Source organism: Daucus carota, chromosome 9 (genome assembly GCF_001625215.2).
Source record: "Daucus carota subsp. sativus chromosome 9, DH1 v3.0, whole genome shotgun sequence".
Taxonomy (NCBI): Eukaryota; Viridiplantae; Streptophyta; class Magnoliopsida; order Apiales; family Apiaceae; genus Daucus; species Daucus carota.
Genome location: NC_030389.2, coordinates 21,788,899 through 21,811,334, shown reverse-complemented (window position 1 = coordinate 21,811,334; position 22,436 = coordinate 21,788,899). Strand labels below are relative to the sequence as shown.

At 38.5% G+C, this 22,436-nt stretch overlaps 2 protein-coding genes across 2 annotated transcripts; one reads left to right on the top strand and one right to left on the bottom strand.

Annotated features, from left to right (window-relative positions):
* Positions 1–4,784: 4,784 nt before the first annotated feature.
* LOC135149487 (uncharacterized) lies at positions 4,785–6,472 on the bottom strand. Its single transcript, XM_064085214.1, has 2 exons — positions 5,134–6,472; positions 4,785–5,026 (listed from the first exon to the last, which is right to left on the bottom strand). Exons 1-2 carry the CDS (start codon positions 6,470–6,472, stop codon positions 4,785–4,787), a joined length of 1,581 nt encoding a protein of 526 aa, XP_063941284.1.
* A 10,471-nt stretch (positions 6,473–16,943) lies between these two features.
* LOC135149486 (uncharacterized) lies at positions 16,944–17,750 on the top strand. The gene has a single exon (XM_064085213.1). The coding sequence runs from the start codon at positions 16,944–16,946 to the stop codon at positions 17,748–17,750; it is 807 nt and encodes a 268-aa protein (XP_063941283.1).
* Positions 17,751–22,436: the final 4,686 nt, after the last annotated feature.

The following is a 22,436-nucleotide window of genomic DNA, read 5'->3' as shown; positions in this document are numbered from 1 at the left end:
CGCTCATGATTATTACTCTCGTTTCTCTATCCCACTAACATTCAACTGCCAGTTAAAATCTGACAGGTGTCCAAGTGAACAAAGAGTCCAAGCGTGTACAACTACACAAAATCTGAAGAGTTTATCATCAGATTTTATTGTTTCTCTTTTCTTCACTTTTACACCGAATCTCCACACACACTCTCTAAACAAACTCTTACTCTCTTCTCTCTGATATTCAAATTTTCTCATACACATTTCCTCAAACACCTTCCTTCTTAAACTCTGTTCTAATGGCCACTACAGCATTCATCTTTGCAGGTGTGGAATTTGTCACCAATAACCATGCTGCTATCCTAAACACTGCTGACGCTCCAAGGGATTATCATCCTATGCAGCAATTTCTGGCACAGAGTGCCATTGCTACCGCTCTCACAGCTCCTGCTAGACTCTCAGGAAGCCAGATCATAAACTTCTGGAGGACAGGTAAGTATGACAATGGTGGTGAAGATGGATCACCATCGATTGTATTTTCATATGAAGGGGAGGAGTATTTTGTTACTCCAGCCACAGTCAGAACTGCTTTCAATCTGCCAGAGCTCGACACTGCTTATATCACAAATGGGGATGCAAATCTGAGAACAATGATGACTGATTTGGGCTACAGTGAATCGCTTGACAAATTGGGACAACTAAAGCGCCCAGGGCTCAGAAGAGAATGGAGTTTCTTTTTCGACTGCATCACCAGGGCATTTCAAAAGAAGTCTACAAACTGGGATGCCATTCCAATGGACATGCTGCAGATTGGGTATTCTCTGATCTACTCTACTAATTTTGATTTTGGTAGATTAGTTCTTAGAAATATTGGTGAAAGGATGCAAGAGAATAGACAAGTCATATATTTCTCAAGATTCTGTCAATTATTGTTTAATGCTACTGTTGGTGAGGTAGATTTTGATGTTGATGATGAGATCAAGCCATTCAGGCTTCATAAAAGAGTGTTTAAGGACCTCATCTCCAAGGATGAGAAGTATCCAATTCAAAGACCTCTTTTAATTCCAGCTCAAGTTAGAGCTAGGATGGATATGCCCCCAGTACACCAACAACCACAACCACAACATCCTCAACCTTCAGTCTCTCCTACAATTCCCAAACAACCCAGAACTTCTGCATCTAAGTCCAAAAGGGCTGCAAAGTCTGATGCAACCCCCTCTACTGCCAAAAGGACAAGAACCTCTGTTGCTACACATGTTCTGAAATCAAACTCTGAAGTGCCGACAAACACTGATGAGCCAGTAAACTCTGAGGCTCACTTAAACTCTGATGCTCCAAACTCTGAGATCCCAGAAAACACTGAAGCTGCTACTCTTCAAAAGCAGAAAAGAAGAAGACTGGTTGCAGCTTATGACTATGATGATCTTGAACCTGCACATGTTGTAAACTCTGAACCTACTCCTACAACAGCCTCTGAACCTGTTCAAGCCAGTCCTCAGAAGCCAGCCAGATTCAAAAGAAGAGCTCAAAAGCCTGCAAGAGCAAAAGTCCAAATCACTGAAATCACAGACTTCACAGTTGAGGAAGACCAGACACCATCAACTCCAGTAGCTGAAAATTCTCAAGCTCTGATGGTGCTTCCTATCAAAGCTGTTCCTCTGACATCTCCTACAGCATCTTCAACTTCATCTGAAGTAGATGAAGAAATTGTTTGCAAGGAGCAACCCACAGCTGAAGCTGGAGCACATATGTCTAATCCTCAAACTCCATTATCTGATCATGGTCCAATTCCTCAATCTCCAATGAAAATTCCAGAGGATGCCATTGTTCATGATACAGCTCCAGAAAACTACAGGTCTGATGAAGTTGATGAATCTGACAAAGTAGCTGTGGAAGCTCTACAATCTCTTGCTCAGACTGGTGAAGAGCCTATCAAATCACAGTCTGAAGCTCAAGAAAAATCTGCTCAAGATAATGTGGAGAAAGTTGTTGATACTGTTCCTGATGCTGACAAACCAAACTCTGATGCTGATACTGAGGATGATAGTTCAGATACTGACAAGGATGAAAATGATGGAGTTCCTCTGACACAACAAAAATGGGAGTCTACTAGCCAGTATAATGCCAGGCTACAAACTCTGACTACAGACTCTGAGCCACACTCCAGGGATCTTCAAGTTGATCCTCCAAATGAAGTATGGGATAAACTCTGGCTGAGTCACCACCATTCTCTGGAGCCAGCAAAGGCTGAAGATTTTCTATCTATGGCAGAGAATAAAATTTCAAACTCTGATGTTTTGTCCAGCCTCAAAGGCACAATTCTTTATCTGAAGACATTTCATCCTGCTCATGCCCAGACATCTAAATCAATAGATGGTCTAAGAACAGAGGTGGCTAATGTCAAGGAGACAAATGAGTTGGAGAAGAAAAGGACTATAATACCTCTGAGAGATAATGTTCATAAGCTGGTGTCTTCCCATGAATCTCTGGACAAGAGGATAACTATCATTGAATCAACTCAGGAGAAGATGTCCAAACAGCTTGAAGCCATCCAATCTTCACTTTCTCTGATCACATCCATACTGATTCCTGATGAGGATGATGTCAAAAAGGGGGAGAGAGTAGCTCAAGTCAAATGCAAGTCTACTACTCAAACTCTGAAGAGAAAGAAGAAGGATGATGATGATGATGCTGATGATTTCACAAAGCACAAGAGATTTCAAGCAGGGACTGGTGGAAGAGTTTCAAACTCTGACAGTCAAAAACAATCTAAGCAAAGCACAAAGTCTGCTCCAGCACATAATGTCACATCTGGATCAAAGCACAGACCAGTGGCTGGATCAGATAAACCACTGACTGATGAAGAGCTTGCTAGATTGATTTTTGAACAAGAGAATCCAGAAGCCAATTTGGATTTGGAGTTGATTGCTGCAGAAGAAGAAGAACTAAAGAAAGAACATGCTGAAGCAATAAAGTCAGGAAAAATCCAAAAGCCTGCAAAGTCAACTACCAAGCCAAAAGAGAAAGGGATATTGATTAAGGAATCTACTGTTGCTGATCAGAGTTTACCAGTCAAAAAGGTATACTCTGAAGATGAATACACTTCCAAGGGTAAAAGCAAAGTAGATGAACATCTGGAAAAAGGCTGGGATAAGAAGAAGTCTACAACCTCTGACAAGGATCAAGTTGTGAAGGAAAAGAAATTAGAAGCTGCAATCTCTGACAAAGCTCATGTTGCAGAATCTCAAAAAGAAAGATTAACCTCTGACATAGCTCAAGTTAATAAGGATGCAAAGACAAACACAACCTCTGACAAGGCTCAAGCTGTGTTTAAACCAACAACTACTCCACTGGCTGGATTTGCAAAGCCTACTCTGATGACTGAGATAAGCTTTGAAAAGGGCTCAATTCAACCAATCTCTCATCGTAAGGCAGGAAGAGATAAAGGAGGGCTGGGATCCAAATATGAAAAATTTGATCAGAGTATAGGATCAAGACCAGATGACCCCTCATCTCTCTGTGCTCCCAAGACTGGGGTATTGCAAGACAAAATGGACAAACTTGATTCAGTCCAGTTGGTGAAGAATGACAGAGGAGATAATGTTCTTATCTACTTCATGTCTGATGGAACAGTGTTTAGAGTACTTGAAGCAGATCTCTATGCTAAACACTGGGAGGAATTGAGATATGTATCACACATATTTCAAGTGAAGAACAAGTCATGCCAACACATCTCCAACCTGGTCAAAGATCAAATCAGAAGAAAGATGGGTATTACAGGAAACAAGAATGCTGGACCTTTCATTCCTAAATACCTCAATCATAAAGGACAGCTGGTGGAGATGAAGAAAAATTCAGCAAAAATTGAAACAATAGGTGGAATCAGAACTCTGGCATTTAATGAAGAGTCTGATAAAGCTTACAATATCAGGCTGGATAGGGACTTGAAGAAGAACAAGATCTATGATCTCAGAGCTGCAATTTATCAAACTGGAGTTTCAGATCCAGAGCTGAGAGAGATCAAGAGACAAATGATTACAGTGCTTGAAGAAGCTGAAAGAGAACTCCTCAGAGGGTATCTACAGACAGCAAATGGTGTCTATGCAGCTAAGGAGTAAAGTATCTGTAAGTTCTCAAAGTTTTCTGTTATATAGATAAACTCTGTTGCATTTGACTTAAATGTTTTGACATCATCAATTATCTGTTAACTTGCACATAACTTATTTATGCACAAGTTGGGGGAGATTGTTAGATATAATTGATGATTACTAATACTCTTAAAGTCTGTTTTAGAACAGGAATCATCAGAGTTTAATCTGGAAGCTGATCAGAGTTTAGTAAAGTCTGACAGAGTTTAATAAAGTCTGACAGAGTTTGATAAAGTCTGACCAGAGTTTACATAGTCAAGACTCGTCAGAGTTTACACGTGGAAAGAGCTCAGAAGCGGATATACTTCAAGGAAGGATAGAAGCGGAGGAGTGATTTGCTGACTATGGAAACTAAACAGAAAACTGGAGCAATCTTTGATTGATAGAATTTATAGCAGATTTATAGGATATCAAATCAGAGATTGATTTTGTAACTGTGTCTATATAAACACAGATTAGGGTTACTCTAGATGAGTTGAGTTATCGAGTACATTGTTAAGAACCCTAGCAGCTCTTAGTGATACATTATAAATCACTGAGAGAGTTTTTGTAACCATTAAAGCTTTGTGAATATAAGAGTTTATTACTTTCAATCTCTTATATTGTCTTACTGTGTTACAGATTGTGATCACTATATCAAATTATATAGTGAGTTTATAGGACCTAACAATTCTTTTTGTTGATCCCAACTTTGCCATTCCTATAGCTCTTCTTCTTTCCTTTTCCTGCTTCCATTCTTTCTTCACTATGACCAATCCCTTCTCTTTTAATTTTCTTGGAACTACCAGATTCCTTCACAAAGTTCTTATTGATGGGCCCATATTTCTTGTCCAACTTCTTGAGTTTGTTGTCATCAACTGCTGTTTGAATCTTTAATGGATAGCTTTCATCCGTTGATGGAGTATCTATCAATGGATGATCACTATCCACTAAGAAATCAGATTCATCTAACAACTTTTTGTTCTTTTCCAGGAATTTTTACATGATTCTTCAAGAAACTTGTGTGGTGCACATGTCTCAAGAACATTCCTAGAGTCTTTCCATTTAGAAATTATCTCTTGTTCCCTTTTCAATTGCTTCTTGAGAATTTCTTCTCTTTTCAGAACGGCCAGCAACTCATCTTTGGCGAGCTCAGAAGACTTTTTGATTTTATCCATTTGGATCAATTCAGTTTCGAGCTTTCCATTTCTTTCAGCAAGCAAATCATTAGTCCCTTTAATTCTAACATTCTCTTTTTTTAGAGATTTAAGAGAGACTCTAAGATTATAGATTTCATTAGACATTTCATCAATGATTTGTTTGCATTCAGACTTAGTGAGATCAGATGTGTTGGTGGTTTTTACCTGTCCATTGCTGGTGGTGGAAGAATCAGCATCATCTCCAATTGCCATCAAGGCAAGATTGACATGCTCCTCATTGTCAGAATCACCTTCATCAGCAGCCCAGTCACCATCCTCAGTTATGAATGCCTTTTCCTTGCTTTGCTTGAGTAGATCAAAATACTTTCTTCTGTAATCTACATTTTCTAAGGAGGATCCTTTCTTTTCAGCAGAAGGTCTTCTGCACTCATTAGAAAAGTGTCCAGGCAGACCATAGTTGAAGCACTTGAATTTTGATCTATCAACCATACCAGATGGTTTGAATTGATTTCCTCTGTTGAATGGTCTAGAGCTGACAGCATTTCTTTTGAATTTGAGCTTGGAGAATTTTCTGGCAAGGAATGCTAGATGCTCATCAAGGTCATCTAGCTCATCTTGAGCTGAAGATTCTTCATCTTCTTCAATGATTTTTCCTTTCTTCTTTCCATCTTCCTTCTTTCCTTCACAAGCAGAGTTGCTTGAGGCCTTTCCAGCAATCACAGATTTCAATGCCTTCTCCTCTTCCTCTTCCTTTTCTGCTACAAGAGCCACAATTTTCTCCCTCTTGGAGTTCTTTTCCAGTTCTTCATCTTGCTGTTTTTCAAGCTCATAAGTTTTAAGAATACCATATAGTTTTTCAAGAGAGTATTCATTAAAATTCTGAGCCTGTCTTAAAGCAACAGTCATAGGTTTCCAATCTCTAGGCAAAGCTCTCAAGAATTTGAGACTTGAATCCTTGACCATATAGATTTTGCCATACAACTTTAATCCATTTAACAGTTTTTGAAATCTGTTAAATAAATCATGTAGAGATTCACCAGACTTAGAATGAAAGCTCTCGTACTGTTGAACAAACATTTGCATTTTGTTTTCCCTAACTTGATCAGTGCCTTCACATAGAGTTTGAATAGTGTCCCATACTTCTTTTTCAGTAGGACAGTTGATAACACTATCAAACATATCATCATCAATACCATGGAAAAGAATGTTCATGGCCTTGTTATCCTTGTGCACTTCTTTCTTATCTTCTTCAGTAAACTCAGAAGGATTTTTGGGTACTTCAACATCTTCTGCTTCACTTCCATCAAGTCTCAGGGCAGTGTTGATTTTGACTGGAACATGTGGTCCTTTCTCAATAAAGTTGATGTAGCTAGGTGTTAGGTCCAATCAGACGTAGAAGGTGGGGGGGGGGGTTGAATACATCTGTACCAATTTCTTCGATTTAATTTAATTGCGGAATAATTCTGTTTCAGTCCATGTTAAATCAATCGTAAATAAACAATTCCAGCAAGTCGGGGAATATTCTTTGTATTAGAAATAATCCTCGGATGCTACAAATTCCAACACAAGTGTCGGCTGCAGAGACTACAATCACACTAATACAAACTCTCGATAAAATCGATATTCTACTTTAGCTCTCGAGAATGTGTATAGTGTGTGCACTTAAAAAGTGTGTAGTTGTTTTCAAATGAAAACATCAAGCTCTATTTATAGGCTTCTCAACAACTAACCATGGTTAACGAGTTCGTCCTGGACGGATTGAGTTCGTACGGGACGGATTTGATTCACCAAAATAAATCAAGCTCCTCAGCACTTGAAGTGGCTCCATTTACATATACATATACATATATAAATATGTATAGAAAAGTTGCGCCAGTGATTGCTGTGGTCAAACATTGCGCCAGGTGAGAGTCAAACATGGCGCCATACAGTGTACCACTGTGTTGCTTACTTAGTTTTTATTCCAACCAGTTGAACTTGCGCTTAACTAAGTGGAAGTCAAACTTTGCGCTTCCAGTCAAAGATTGCGCCACACAGGGGAGCATGCCACCCTTGCTTAGCCAAAATATTTGAGTTGAAATCTAGCGCAGGTTTTGACTAAGTCAAACCTTGCGCTTTGACAAAGTCAATTGTGGCGCCCCTTCAAGAGATGTGTCCCTGTGTACACTGATGAGTACTTAGAGTTTCCAGCTTATCTCAAACTTGCGCTTTTTTACGTAGCGCAAGCTTTGACTTTTCTTAGTCAAAGTTTGCGCCATGTACCACTGTGTTCCCCTGTGATGATCTTAGGACTTAGACAAATTTACAAGTCTTCCATATTTATACACATATATATATGTATATATATAATTAATTGTGTTTAGTTAATTACTTGAATTTAATTGTATTCAAGTAATTCACAATTAATAATATATGTGTATATATATATATATATATATATATATATATATATATATATAGCAATTAAGTTCATTGACTTCTCCTGAACTGTTTAATTGACTTGATCAATTAATCCGTTGATTGAATCCACTGAATACTTTCGTATGTTCTGACGTCCTGTGCACTGGTCTGGTTCACGAACGACTCGAACTGAAATAATCCCTTGAATTCTTTTGCTTGAAAATATTCTTGATCAGTCATTCCAGGTTAGATGTAGCTTCGATAAAATTGATTATAAATAATCAAATTAAATATACTGGAATCTTCTGGTCTTTGACACTTGATCTTCAGGCAATCTTGATAGCTGAAACTGATTGCTTTATTCATCACTGAGGCTTGAACATTGGAAATGAACTTCTTCCAGTGGACTGATGCTCGTCTCAGATATCTTGATTGTCTTTGTCTGTTCGTATCGAATCTCCAACCTGTAGATTCTTTGTCATTGTCTGGATTATATCTTACAATTTCCAGAATTCATAAGTAAATACAAGTAGCCCTATGTTCCTCTAGCCTGAACTAATCTTTCCTTGCTTTCTTGGCTCTTGCATTTATCAAATATTGCTCAGCTATCCTCTTTGCAGCTTTTTCTTCTTTCTTCTGAGTGAGTTTATTCTCAATCTCTACAATCCTTGCGGTTATGGTACTCAGTGCCACTTGCTCCAGTGTATTCTCAGGTGGTGGTTGCTCCAGATTCTTCTTCATCTTTTCTAAGGTTTGTAGATGGACCATTTTCTTCAGTTTCTTGAATGTGATATTCAGCTCCATTCCTTCAATTTTCATGATGACCCTTTATGGATGAGCACGAACCCTTGAAGTGTTGTGAACAGTCTCTACAGCTTTCCTTATTTCCATAAGATCAATCAGATCTTTGAGCACACCTTTGTCTTCTTTTACCACTGACCACTTAACAACACCAACTGCACGAGCAATTCTTTTAGAGGAGAATTTTCCAATATCTGCAAGTGGTATGGCAGTGGCCTCAGAGTCTTTCTTCTTTTTGAATATAATGGAGGTTGGATTGTAAGTGACAACAGGTGCATTGGAATTCTCAGGAACTTCAGGGTTGAGTGGAGGCAGTGGATATGGTGGTTGACGATTGATTGCTGATAAGTCCAAGTCTCTAATAGCAGCAAAGTTCAGACGATAAGCATATAGCAATTCAGCAGGTAGTCCTCCCTTGCTGGTCCTCGAGCACTTTTCTCTGAATTGAGCTTCCAGATACTTCAGTATACGAGGAGAGTAAGTTGATAATGCTTCATCAGTGAGTCCAATACTCTGAATCATACCATCCTTGAAATACTTGATAACTGAAGGCTTGTCATGAATTTCCAATCCAATATCAGTGATCCATTCTTCCACCATATCTCTGAATACTTCATTATGCTTCTTGCCTGTTCAGATGACCTTGTTCCTTACTACAAACAACTCAGTCAGAGAGAGATCTCTGAGAAATTGACTTGACACATGTTTGAGTCCATGGCCTTCCTTCTTTAGCTCGAATGATATATTCACCATCCATCCTCTTCTTGGAAGAACAGCAACTGACACAGTAGAAATAATATCATTTAACACCTCGTGGTAGTCATGTAGATCCTTGTAGTTTTTCCTAAAGGAGTCAAAGATATCTTTCACTTCATCATCATTGTTTTATTGAATGACCTCTGGAAAATCAAACACTGCCCTGGCAACATCCCATTCCTCTCCATCCTTATGTAAGTTAGCAAGTCTCCTTTCCCTACGAATCCGTCTTTGATTTTCTAACTTCTCCCTCGCTCTCCTTTGCTCAGCAAAATCTCTAGAGACATCAGCAATATCTTGAGGATTTGCAATTTCATACTCTTCAGGAGGGAAGATGTCATTATGATATGCAAGTTCATCAGCAAAGACTTCATTGTCAGGGATTTCTCCTTCTTCCAGATCATCATCATCAGCACCAACCATCCTTATCACCCTATCATCAACAAACTCAGGGATGTACTCGTCATGACTGTAACTGAATTGAACTCTAAGAGCAGATTCAATTAATTCTTCTGACACCCCTGTAATCACCCTTTTTTCTCTTGCTTTTTCTGCTGCTCTCCCCCCCTCAGTTGAGTAATCCTCTCTGGAAGGTTGAGATGCCAGCAACTTAGCCTCGAGAGCAGCCAACCTTTGCTCCATTGTAGATTTAATCTCCACTAACTCCTCCCGTAGAACAAGATTTTCAGCTTCAAGATGTTGAACTTTAAACTTCAGAGCTTCAAATTCTGTCACAGATACAGTTGGAATTGTAGATTCAATTGTAGGTTGGGCTGTTGGGTTCTCACTTGTACGTTCTGCAGGTGTTTCTCTCGTTTCACTCAGAACTAGAACACTCAGTGGGTTAGAGGGTTTCTGTATAGCAAGTTCTGTAGGTGTTTCCCTCTCACTCAAAGAAGTGCCAGCATCCATAGAAGTGGTACCTGCAGAAGAAATCTTCTTAGCCTCTTCTAGAAAGGTCACAGAAGGTGCAATGAAGGTTCGTGAGCCTTCGTCTTCAGTTTCCTCGTCAGATGAATCTGAGTCATAAGAAACAAGTTGCCAACTACTCGAAGGTAGTGAGTCCTTAGGTGGATCCTAAGTTGGAATCTCAGGGTGGGTAGACGCAGGGCTCGAAGGATGTGATCCTTGAATAGGCGAAGCACCCTGGTTTCCCACAACTGCCTTTGACGGCGAATGACTTTGTGACAAGTCCTCTATAACTGGCACATTTCCTGATATGAAGGGCTCAGAAACAGATTGTCGTTCACCTTCGAGAGGTGAAGAGTCCCTTATGGGATCTGGGAATGTTCCTCCCAGGGGAGTAGACAAGGATGGAGATTTTGGCAAATCATCCAAGTTTCCCCTAGAAGCCTGTGAAGGCACTTGATCCGGAATTGGATTAGAAACAACATTGTCTATCCCTGACATGGACGACAAAGTGTTGGCGACCGTCAATTCTTCAAACGTGTGTGCAACCTCACTGTGCAATGAAATATCATGTGGTTGAGGTGGTGAAGAAATAGACATGTCTGCAGTTGTCTGAGGTTCTATTCTCCTTTCCTGACTAGGAGACAGAGCTGCAGTTTCAGAAACATTCTCCTTATGTGGTGCACTTAAGGCACTTTCTCCCTCTCGCTCAGAAATTACAATTGGTTGGCTAAGGGGTTGAGAAGTTTCTGCTTCAGGAATTTGTGAATTGATGCCTTGGTTATGAATTTGTGGGATTTCAAATTCACTGGCATGTGTGATAGGTGAAGATAGTGGATTGGAATCCAGCAAATTCTGAACCCAATCCTGAGGTGCACTGAAAGACAAGTTGTCAGAGTCAGAAGGGATACTTGTCTGAAGCATGGGATTGTAGGTGTTGGTGAAGAGTTCATCAATGTCCACCATGACATCATCAGATGGTGCAACTGCAGTGGTTTGGACAGGAGTATCTGCTTCATCCTCAGAGTCAGTAGAATTATCCTGTAGTGAATCCTCTCCTTCAGATTGAGCATTACTTTCAGAGGAGTTCTCTGCAGCATCTTCCACTATCACTTCTTCCTCTACTGGGGTAGTCTGAGCCTCAGGAATATTGTCTTGAATGAGTGGCTCAGTGACTGGCTCAGCTTGTTGCTCAGGAACCTCTTCAGGAACTACAGGAGCAGCAACATTTTGAACTTGGGGTGGAGGCAAGTTCTGGTTGTTTAGAAATTCTTGCATTGCCTCAGGAAGCCCCACATGTTCATTGTTGGAGTAGTTCTGATGATTCTCCAGCATTGATATCACCCTTGTAGTCATGAAAGAACAGATGACATTGTCTATATTTGGATAGACAGCACTTTCAGCAGGGGTCAAAATCTGATTCAGCACAATCTGGAAGAATCGAGGGTATAGAAGCACATGTTTGTTCTTCCCCAGAGAGTCCTGAAAAGCTCCCATAATCAGATGACCTAGGTTGATCCTTGTGTTCTGAGCAATGGCAATTCCAATTTCTTGATTAAAAGTTGTAATTCGATGGAATCCACCAGTCTTGGGTGCAAACACATGAGAAATGGAATTAAAGAAGAAATTCCATTCCCGAGGCAAGTGTTTGACATATAATTTTGCTGGAAGTTCTCCGTCTGTCTCCCTCTGACAGTGGATAGCATAAAAGAAGTTAATCTTTTCTGCTCTGTCAGGTACTGCTTCAAAATCTTCTGTTGGTAGTTGGAGAGCAGTGTTCAGGGTGTTCTCGGTGATAGAAAGTGTACGTCCCTGAATTATGCAAGTAAGTCCATGAACTTGTCCTGCATTTACAACGGAAACAGAAGACAAGAAATCTTGAAGAAGAGATTTGTTAAGCATAACAGACTTTGTCATAGCAAATCTAGCAAATGAAAATTCTGACATATATCGAACCCAGCGTCGATAATTTGCTTGCGTAATTAAGTTATTATTTTCAACAATTGTAAAATTTGTCTTCGGAATATCAAAATTTGCAGCCATTTTTAATTAAAATTAAAAATGATTATAAATTTCGTTTCACGAATAATTTCGAACAAATATTGTAATATCCGGGATTTCGACATGTGTTTATTTATACCAGTATGTAAATATTTTGTGAATATTATGTGAATTAATTGTGATTTTATGTTAAGTGACTTGCTGTATGATCGTCTAGGTGTGTTATGATTTGTGAGTTGATAATTTTTATATGATCAGATCAAAATATGGAGAATTTAGGCACTCATTTGGCAAATTATGGATTATTATATGATTTGATATTTGATTTAAGGATTAATTAGGTATATTATAAAATATTATTATTAAATTGATTTTAAACCCGTTTACTCGATAATTAAACCCCGGGGGGCTTCCGGGAAAATTTCGCTGGTTTGTTATTTGAGACATTCTGAACCACTTTCGTGTTTTAACTTTTCTAATCTGGTGTACGGATTTACGTGAAAGGATTTCAGAATGATTTTACGAATATTTTATTATTATTTTACCGTATCGATAAACGTGTACGCCGGATATTTTTAACCCCAAATTATTTTGACTAAAGCATTATATTTTCGTACTTCGTGCCAGACAAAGCTCGGAGCCCCATAAGTTTCTCGTAATGTGTGTATTTGATAATTATCTGTAAAGTCGGTCCCGAACGGATCAGTTTTATTAATACTTAATGATTAAGAAGTGTATTTTATGTCCGGTATGATCCAAATGGGGGCCAGTTATTCGTAATTATAAATAGGATAATTACTATTTTATTTTTCATAATTATCATTTCAATACACGAGAATCGAGAGAAACTGGTAGTTCGTTCTTCGCGTTCTTGAAGTTCAATCGAAGGTTTGAAGGCGTTATCGGACTCAGAATCGAGCGTGCAAGTAGTCAAATCGAAGATATTGAAGCGTAGAATCCATATCCAGTATCAAAAACCACTCTAGATTCACAGGTTAGAAGTAATTTGAGTTTTAAAATTCGAATTAATTAAGGTTAAATTAGGGCTTTTTGATTTTGATGTGTTTTATGTGATTTTATGCTTCCATGCTGTAGATAATCTTCTCCTGGTCATTTTGGTATATCATATGCATGATTTGGAGTTCAATAACATGTTCAAAAATGGGTTTGATTGTTCGAAATTGAAATTAGGGTTTATGAACCCGATGAATGTTTTCAATTGAAAATTAGGGCTTTTTAATCCAGGAGGTAGAAGTGAAATTGGAGGATACCATCATGTTTGTCATGTCTCCAGGATTCTGTACATGTGTTTAAATTATATGTGAGGTGCCGGAATAAGCCACCGGAGTCTGGAGAACAACTCGCCGGCGGCGAGTTTTCTCGAGATTATTCCGGCCGATTCCGGCGTCCTTTGACGAAATTAACTGCATAAACATGTTCCTGGTGACTTGAGGAGTGAATCTGCAGTTTGTGGTGGTCGGAGGAGACGGTAAACGCCGTCTCCGGCGAAACCAGGTGGTGGCCGGCGGAAAAATTCCGTTTGGTCACCCACCTTTTGAAGGTGATGAAGTGGTTGTACTATGGTTTTAAAAACTTGCAATTCAAACCTTTAAGTTTCAAAACCTTGCATTTTAAACCTTGAAGTTTTAAAACTTTTAAAAACTGATTTATTTTAATTTCTTTTAATTTCGAAAATCATTTATTTATTTTTAAAAATAGTTTTTAATTATTTCTTTATTCAAAAACAAATCTGATTTAATTTATTAATTAATTTTAATTAGTAATTAATTATTATAATTAGTCAATTAATTTAAATATTAATTGATTAATTGTTTTAGTTATTTATTAATTGATTTTAATTGATTTATTAATTAGATTTAATTGTTTTAAAAATCCAGAAAAATAGTTTCAAGCTTTAGAAAATTATTCTAAAATATGTTGAAGGTTCGTTAATTGATTTCAAGTGATTTCGAACCTTATTTCGAGTATTCGGACTTGTTTATTCAGTTATAAATTAATTCTTTTACCCGTTTTTATTCCGAAAAATGTTTAAAAATTCATAACAAATACCAGAAAAATCATTTTAACCCCAAACCTTTTCTGAAAAGCTATATCATTGATTCTCTTATGTGTTATGTGCTATGTGCTACTTGATTGATTTGTGAAGTGCTTATGTGAACATTGTATGACTGTTTTATTAATATCTTTTGAACCGTATATCGGATTTAAGTGAAACGAAGGGTAGATAGAAGCTTGTTTCGATTATGAAACAAATAGAATGATATGAGATTAAGTATTGATTGATGAATATTGTGATTATCAGAGAAGGACAGGCTTAGAAAGGGAAAGCAAGTAGTATTGGAGTGATTCTGATTAGTAGAAACTATAGAGAGAAGTAAAGCTTCAGAATAAGGCAAGTGCTCTATTCTCAACTTATACTTTTGTAAACTCCTTGAGTTACTCTTCTGCATATAGTGTCATTGTTCTGGATAGATTTGAAAGTACTTCTGTTGATATATTGTGCTATTGATCCTGATTATTGATAAACCTTATCCAACCCTCTTGACACCTGAATTACAAGCTGAACCTTGACTCTGATTTCAATTGAACTTGTACCTATTTCTTTGAGACCTGGAAACACAGATCATTTACTTTGATATTCTTTCATCCATGAATGACCAAATAGTACCAACCTATATGCTACAATACTTCACCAAATTATACAATGTCTTACCAAATACCTATATTACTCTTTCGAAGAATGTTCACACATATACACCCTAACACTTGGATTTCCTTCAAGATAAACATAATTGGAACCTTAAGTCAATCCCAATTGCATTATTTCTTCTACAAACACCAGATTGTTTTCACCATATACTTAATCTTTCTTTCGACTTCAAGCCATTCTTCGAACATATTGTGATGATACTTGAACCTAATTCTGAATTGTCTTTTAATCTTGATAAATATTACAACCCTCGTTACAATGATTCTGATTTGACAATTATGATTCTGTTTTGGTAATATTGCTTCTGTTCAAATGGTATTGATTCTGATTTATTGAGATATTGTTGATTTCATTATATTGTTAAAGAATTGGATTGTTTTATAAATGTGGACCAGATTCGTGGTCAGACCAGATTCGTGGTCATTAGGCCAATGTGTGCCTTGGATCCAGTGATAGAGCCTGGTATGTACCTGGCTCGGGGTTAGTGCGTGACTGATCAGCAGCCTAACCTTGGTTTTTAAATAAAAATATGAATATCCAATTCTAATCACTGCTTTAAAAAGAGATTTGATATCCTGATTCATTATCATTGATAATTGTTGAACTTTAGTTTATTGTTTATATTGCTTGCTGAGCTGTAAGCTCATTCTTGCGATTCTTTATGTTCTTTTCCAGTGAAGAAAGAGAATACTGTTAGCGAGGACCCACAGGCTAGCCATCAAGCTAAGGTATCAGGATGAGTGTGGAAAGCCTTGCTAGGAGTTGCTGATATTATAAACTTTTGAGTATCTTTTGTGTGTAAGCACTGCGTTAAGGTTTGTAAGTTGTAAGATATTGATTGGGATTCGATGCATTGTAATATAACTTAAGTTGTGGCTTGTTTCATACTATAACCTGGAGCGGTCCGTGGATGTTTAGGGTCATTGCATATATTATTATTGTTTACAGGTTTATATTGTGGTGTGACCCCCAAGTCTATGACCCGGATTTGGAGGGTGTCACAGGTTGGTATCAGAGCTACAGGTTATGAGTCAATGAAACAAGCCTAGTTTGTCGGGTTTAGGTAGAGGGATTAAGACTAGAAGTGAGTGATAGGTAGATAGAACGTTGAGAGGTGAGTAATGGTGACTAACAGGTATTCTTATTATCAGAGATTCTTATGTATGCGTTATCTCATGACTTTCAGATATTCACGATGTCAGACCCTATCATTCCTCCATATCCCCAGTATTCAGAGACTACAGTTAACGGACCCCCACCCCCTCAGAGACTTGAGCCTCACCCTCCTGTTTCACCCCCTTTAGAGGATGTGTTGGCTGTAGCAGCAGTGGTTCCTCCCAGGGATATACCCTCGACTTCTTCTGTACCACCCCTTGTTCCTTATCATGAGTTTGAGGCGATGAGTATGGAGCGTCAGTATCTACTCGGACAGGTTAGAGAGCTGGAGCGTATCATACAGATGATGGATACTGGGAGAGCTGAGAGAGCGTTGAGGTATGAGATTGTAGATGTTAGGATGATGGCGAGGGCGAAGCTTGGTGCCGTAGCTGAAGATCAGAGTACCTACAGTGATTTAGTGGAGTGGGCCATATGGATCATGGGAGAGTTGGACAAGATCGGAGGTCCTACTTTTCCTTGGAGTTAGACGGTAGTAGTTACAGAATGGAGGTACCATGTATATTAGTGTGTCGTGTGTAGGGTGTGGTGGTAGTGTAGTGTCAGCCGATTTTGACCTTATATAGACTAAGATGTGCTGACTAGTGTGTAGGTTGGATGTTCTGCTTTACTTTTGACAAGCGCTTGCGCTGATGTACCCCCAGCTCTTTATATATATCAGAACTTTCCTTTTCATATTGTCTTTTACCTTATTGCACCTGTTTTACTTACTTTACATATCGCACTTCATATAGACCATGTGATATCATTGTACCTTGTTTCTTTCATTATTGCTCTGTTCTGTAAAGAAGCATGCGATTTATTTAATTAAATGATCAAAAATGTTTTCAAAAAGAAATATTCTGTTTTCTAAAAACAATTGTTAAAAGTTTTGGAGATTAAATAAACTGCTTGTTTCTTTACAGAGCTATGCCTCCCAGAAGACAAAACCGTGCAAACAACCGTGATAATAACAATCCAGAACCAACAATGGCCCAGATTCTTCAGATCTTGGCCCAACAGACTGCCAACCTGAATCAGCAGCAGGAAAGGCAGGCTAATCCCCAGGTTACTTTCAAAAACTTTCAGTCTGTTAATCCTCCAGAGTTTAAGGGTTCAGCGGACCCTATTGAGGCTAGGATATGGTTGAAGGAAATTGAAAAGGCTTTTGTGTTAGTTAAAGTGAGAGATGAGCAGAAGACTGAGTTTGCTAGTTATTATCTGAAGGAGGAGGCCACCTATTGGTGGGAGTCTGTGAGAGCAATGGAAGGGACAGAGGATGTTACTTGGGATAGGTTTAAGGAGTTGTTTTTGGAGAAATACTTTCCTCAATTTCTCCAGGATCGAATGGAATTACAGTTTTTAGAATTGAAGCAAGGGGATATGTCAGTGGCTGAGTATGAGAAAAAGTTTGCTGAGTTGGCTAGGTTTGTTCCAACCTATGTAGATACTGATAGGAAGAGAGCTAAGAGATTCCAACAGGGTTTAAAGGCATGGATCAGGGGAAAGCTAGCCATATTGGAATTAGATACTTATGCGGCTGTTGTTCAGAAGGCAATGATAGCAGAAACGGAGAGCGAAATGTCTCAGAAAGAGAAAGAGGGAAAGAAGCGTAAGTCAGAGCATCACGAGGGACAGTTTCAGCAAGGAAGGTCTCAGAATTTTAACAACCCGAAGAAAGGGAAATTTCAGCAGGGGAGAAATCCCACTTTTAAGAAGCCAGATGTAGGTGGTTAGTGGACAAGGTAACCGTCCAGCTATTGGAAATCAACCAAGGCCTCCACTGCCGGAGTGTCAGATATGTGGAAAGAGACACGGGGGAATCTGTAATAGATTGAATGTGATATGCTATAAGTGTAATCAGAAGGGACACTATTCTAGGGAATGTCAGAACCCACCAGCAAAGACCCCGATGATTCGAGATCAACCAGCAAGGAACCAACCCAATAGGACTCCAGCAGCTGGGATAACATGTTTTAGGTGTGGAAAACCAGGACACATGGTGAAGGATTGCAAGGTACCAGCTCCAAGTAACCCTACACTTAGAATTATGGGATCCACTCCAGTAGTCCCAGAAGTTCCCAAAGCCAGAACTTACAACATGACTATGAGGGATGCAGTTCAGGATGCAGATGTGGTGGCAGGTACGCTTACTGTGAATTCTTTATGTGCTAAGGTTTTGATTGATTCTGGAGCTACTAGATCATTTATTTCTGAGGATTTTGTGCTAAAGTTGAATTGTCCTATAGAATTGCTTAATGAGGTTATGAATATAGAGTTGGCTAATCAGGAACGTGTCCCTGTTAGCCAAGTTTATAGGAATTGTGAAGTTGAGATCTTAGGAAATAAGTTTTGTGCCGACTTGATACCTTTCAAGTTGGGAGAGTTTGATATTATTTTAGGGATGGATTGGTTATCGAAGCATAATGCTCAGATAGATTGTCGTAATAAAAAGGTGATGTTAAAAACACCGAATGAGAAGACGATAGTATTTCGAGGGCAAAAACAGGTAAAGAAATTTTTGACTATGATTCAAACGAAGAGATTGTTGCGTCAAGGTTGTGAAGCTTATATAGCATATGTAACTGATCAGAGTCGAGAACTTGTGAGGCTTGAAGATATTCCTGTAGTAAACGAGTTTCCAGATGTATTTCCAGATGAGTTACCCGGATTACCTCCAGATAGAGAAATTGAATTTGCAATAGATTTAGCTCCTGGAACCGAACCAGTATCTAAAGCCCCATATAGAATGGCACCAGTAGAAATGAAAGAATTGGCAACCCAGTTACAAGATTTGTTAGAGAAGGGAGTGATTAGACCCAGTGTATCCTCGTGGGGAGCACCAGTGTTGTTTGTGAAGAAGAAGGATGGTAGTATGAGGTTATGTATTGATTACCGGGAACTTAATAAGTTAACTATTAAGAATAGATACCCATTACCCCGTATAGATGATTTGTTTGATCAATTGAAGGGAGCGAGATGTTTTTCGAAGATTGATTTAAGATCGGGATACCATCAGCTAAAGATTAAACAGGAAGACATACCTAAAACAGCTTTTAGAACCCGATATGGCCACTATGAGTTTTTAGTGATGGCCTTTGGATTAACCAATGCCCCCGCAGCTTTTATGGATTTAATGAACAGAGTCTTTAAACCATATTTGGATAAATTTGTGATTGTATTCATAGATGATATTTTGATTTATTCCAAAACCACTGAGGATCATGCAACCCACTTAAGGATGGCTTTAGAAGCATTGAGAAGAGAGAAGCTGTATGCTAAGTTTTCAAAGTGTGAATTCTGGTTACAAGAGGTTCAATTTCTAGGTCATATAGTCAGTAAAGAAGGAATTAAAGTAGATCCCTCCAAGATTGAGGCAATTATGAATTGGGAAAGGCCAAGGACACCAACAGAAGTCAGAAGTTTCTTGGGTTTGGCAGGTTATTATAGAAGATTTGTTCAAGATTTCTCAAGGATTGCTGTACCAATGACGAGGCTTACCCGGAAAGAAGAAAAGTTTGTGTGAACTGAAAAGTGTGAAGAAAGTTTCCAAGAATTGAAGAAAAGGTTAGTATCAGCCCCAGTGTTATCACTTCCAGATGAACAAGGAAATTTTGTAATTTATAGTGATGCTTCTCATAAGGGATTGGGTTGTGTGTTGATGCAACATGACAAAGTCATTGCTTACGCATCCAGACAACTCAAACCCCATGAGCAGAAGTATCCTACACATGATTTAGAACTAGCAGCCATAGTGTTTGCATTGAAGATTTGGAGACATTATTTATATGGAGAAAAGTGTGAAATCTACACCGATCATAAGAGTCTGAAGTATATCTTTACACAGAAGGAGCTTAATATGAGGCAGAGAAGGTGGTTGGAATTGATAAAGGATTATGATTGCACCATCAATTATCACCCGGGAAAGGCCAATGTAGTGGCAGATGCTTTGAGTAGGAAAGAAAGACTGAATGTGTTGACGTTACCTAAGGAAATATATAGAGAATTCGAAAAGCTGGAAATAGAAGTTAGAGCGAGTGAACCCTCAGAAGCTGGAGTATATACAATGATTTTTCAACCAGAGTTACTAGAAAAGATAAGGAAATGTCAAGAGACCGTAATGGAACAGGATGTTAATAATTTAGTTGGGGAAGAACTTTGTACCCAGAAAGATGAGCAAGGTATTCTAAGATTTTCTTCTAGAATATGGATTCCACCAGTACAGGAGTTGAAAGATGAAGTTTTAAGTGAAGCACATAGTTCCGCTTATTCAATTCACCCCGGGAGCACTAAAATGTATAGAGATTTGAAGGAGAATTATTGGTGGCCAGATATGAAGAGAGAGATTGCAGAGTGGGTAAATAAATGTTATACATGTCAAAGAGTGAAGGCAGAACACCAGCGACCGAGTGGATTGTTACAACCCCTAGAAATTCCAGAATGGAAATGGGAGCATATTGCGATGGATTTTATAGTGGGATTACCTAGAACGAGGGCAAATCACGATGCCATATGGGTTATTGTAGATAGACTAACTAAGTCAGCTCATTTCCTTCCCATTAACGAAAGATTCTCATTAGACAAGTTAGTCCATATGTATTTGAAGGAGATCGTCGTTCGTCACGGAGTTCCAGTCTCCATTGTATCTGATCGAGATCCACGATTCAACTCGAGATTCTGGAAGAGCTTTCAGGAGTGCTTGGGCACCAGATTGAATATGAGTACTGCTTATCATCCACAAACTGATGGTCAGAGTGAAAGGACTATTCAAACAATCGAGGATATGCTACGTGTTTGTGCTATCGACTTTAAAGGCAATTGGGATGAACATCTACCGTTAGTGGAATTCTCATACAACAACAGCTATCATGCAAGCATCGGAATGCCTCCTTATGAAGCTCTTTATGGACGTAAATGTCGCTCACCCGTGTGTTGGGATGAAGTAGGAGAACGCAAACTACTTGGGCCAGAACTAGTTCAGCAGACGAAAGAAGTGATCGAAACCATTCAAGGAAGACTAATTGCAGCACAGAATCGTCAGAGAAAGTACGCGGATCAAGCCAGGAAGGATATGGAATTTAAAGAAGGAGAACCTGTATTACTGAAGATTTCGCCATGGAAAGGACTATCCCGATTTGGCAAGAAAGGAAAGCTAAGTCCCAGATACGTCGGACCATTCGAGATCTTGAGGCGCGTTGGTAAAGTGGCTTATGAGTTAGCGTTACCCCCACATATGGAGCATATTCATAACGTCTTTCATGTGTCAATGCTTAAGAAGTATCATCCAGATTCTAGGCATGTGATAGAATACGAGCCAGTAGAACTTCAGGCAGATTTGTCTTATGTTGAGAATCCAATAGAGATTCTAGATAGGAAGGAGAAAGTGTTAAGGAATAAAGTGGTGAAAATAGTGAGAGTGTTGTGGAGAAACCCAAAAGTTGAAGAATCAACTTGGGAGTTAGAAAATGATATGCGTGAGAAATATCCTCACTTGTTTTCTTAGCAGATTCTGAGGACAGAATCCTTTTAAGGGGGGAAGGATGTAATATCCGGGATTTCGACATGTGTTTATTTATACCAGTATGTAAATATTTTGTGAATATTATGTGAATTAATTGTGATTTTATGTTAAGTGACTTGTTGTATGATCGTCTAGGTGTGTTATGATTTGTGAGTTGATAATTTTTATATGATCAGATCAAAATATGGAGAATTTAGGCACTCATTTGGCAAATTATGGATTATTATATGATTTGATATTTGATTTAAGGATTAATTAGGTATATTATAAAATATTATTATTAAATTGATTTTAAACCCGTTTACTCGATAATTAAACCCCGGGGGGCTTCCGGGAAAATTTCGCTGGTTTGTTATTTGAGACATTCTGAACCACTTTCGTGTTTTAACTTTTCTAATCTGGTGTACGGATTTACGTGAAAGGATTTCGGAATGATTTTACGAATATTTTATTATTATTTTACCGTATCGATAAACGTGTACGCCGGATATTTTTAACCCCAAATTATTTTGACTAAAGCATTATATTTTCGTACTTCGTGCCAGACAAAGCTCGGAGCCCCATAAGTTTCTCGTAATGTGTGTATTTGATAATTATCTGTAAAGTCGGTCCCGAACGGATCAGTTTTATTAATACTTAATGATTAAGAAGTGTATTTTATGTCCGGTATGATCCAAATGGGGGCCAGTTATTCGTAATTATAAATAGGATAATTACTATTTTATTTTTCATAATTATCATTTCAATACACGAGAATCGAGAGAAACTGGTAGTTCGTTCTTCGCGTTCTTGAAGTTCAATCGAAGGTTTGAAGGCGTTATCGGACTCAGAATCGAGCGTGCAAGTAGTCAAATCGAAGATATTGAAGCGTAGAATCCATATCCAGTATCAAAAACCACTCT

Bases quoted from the DNA above. Each gene is read 5' to 3' on its own strand.
- LOC135149487 (XM_064085214.1), bottom strand. From the start codon at position 6,472: ATGAACATTCTTTTCCATGGTATTGATGATGATATGTTTGATAGTGTT. The intron at 5,027-5,133 runs GTGCACCACACA...ATCCATTGATAG, and splicing joins TAGGAATGTTCTTGAGACAT to ATACTCCATCAACGGATGAA.
- LOC135149486 (XM_064085213.1), top strand. From the start codon at position 16,944: ATGCCTCCCAGAAGACAAAACCGTGCAAACAACCGTGATAATAACAAT.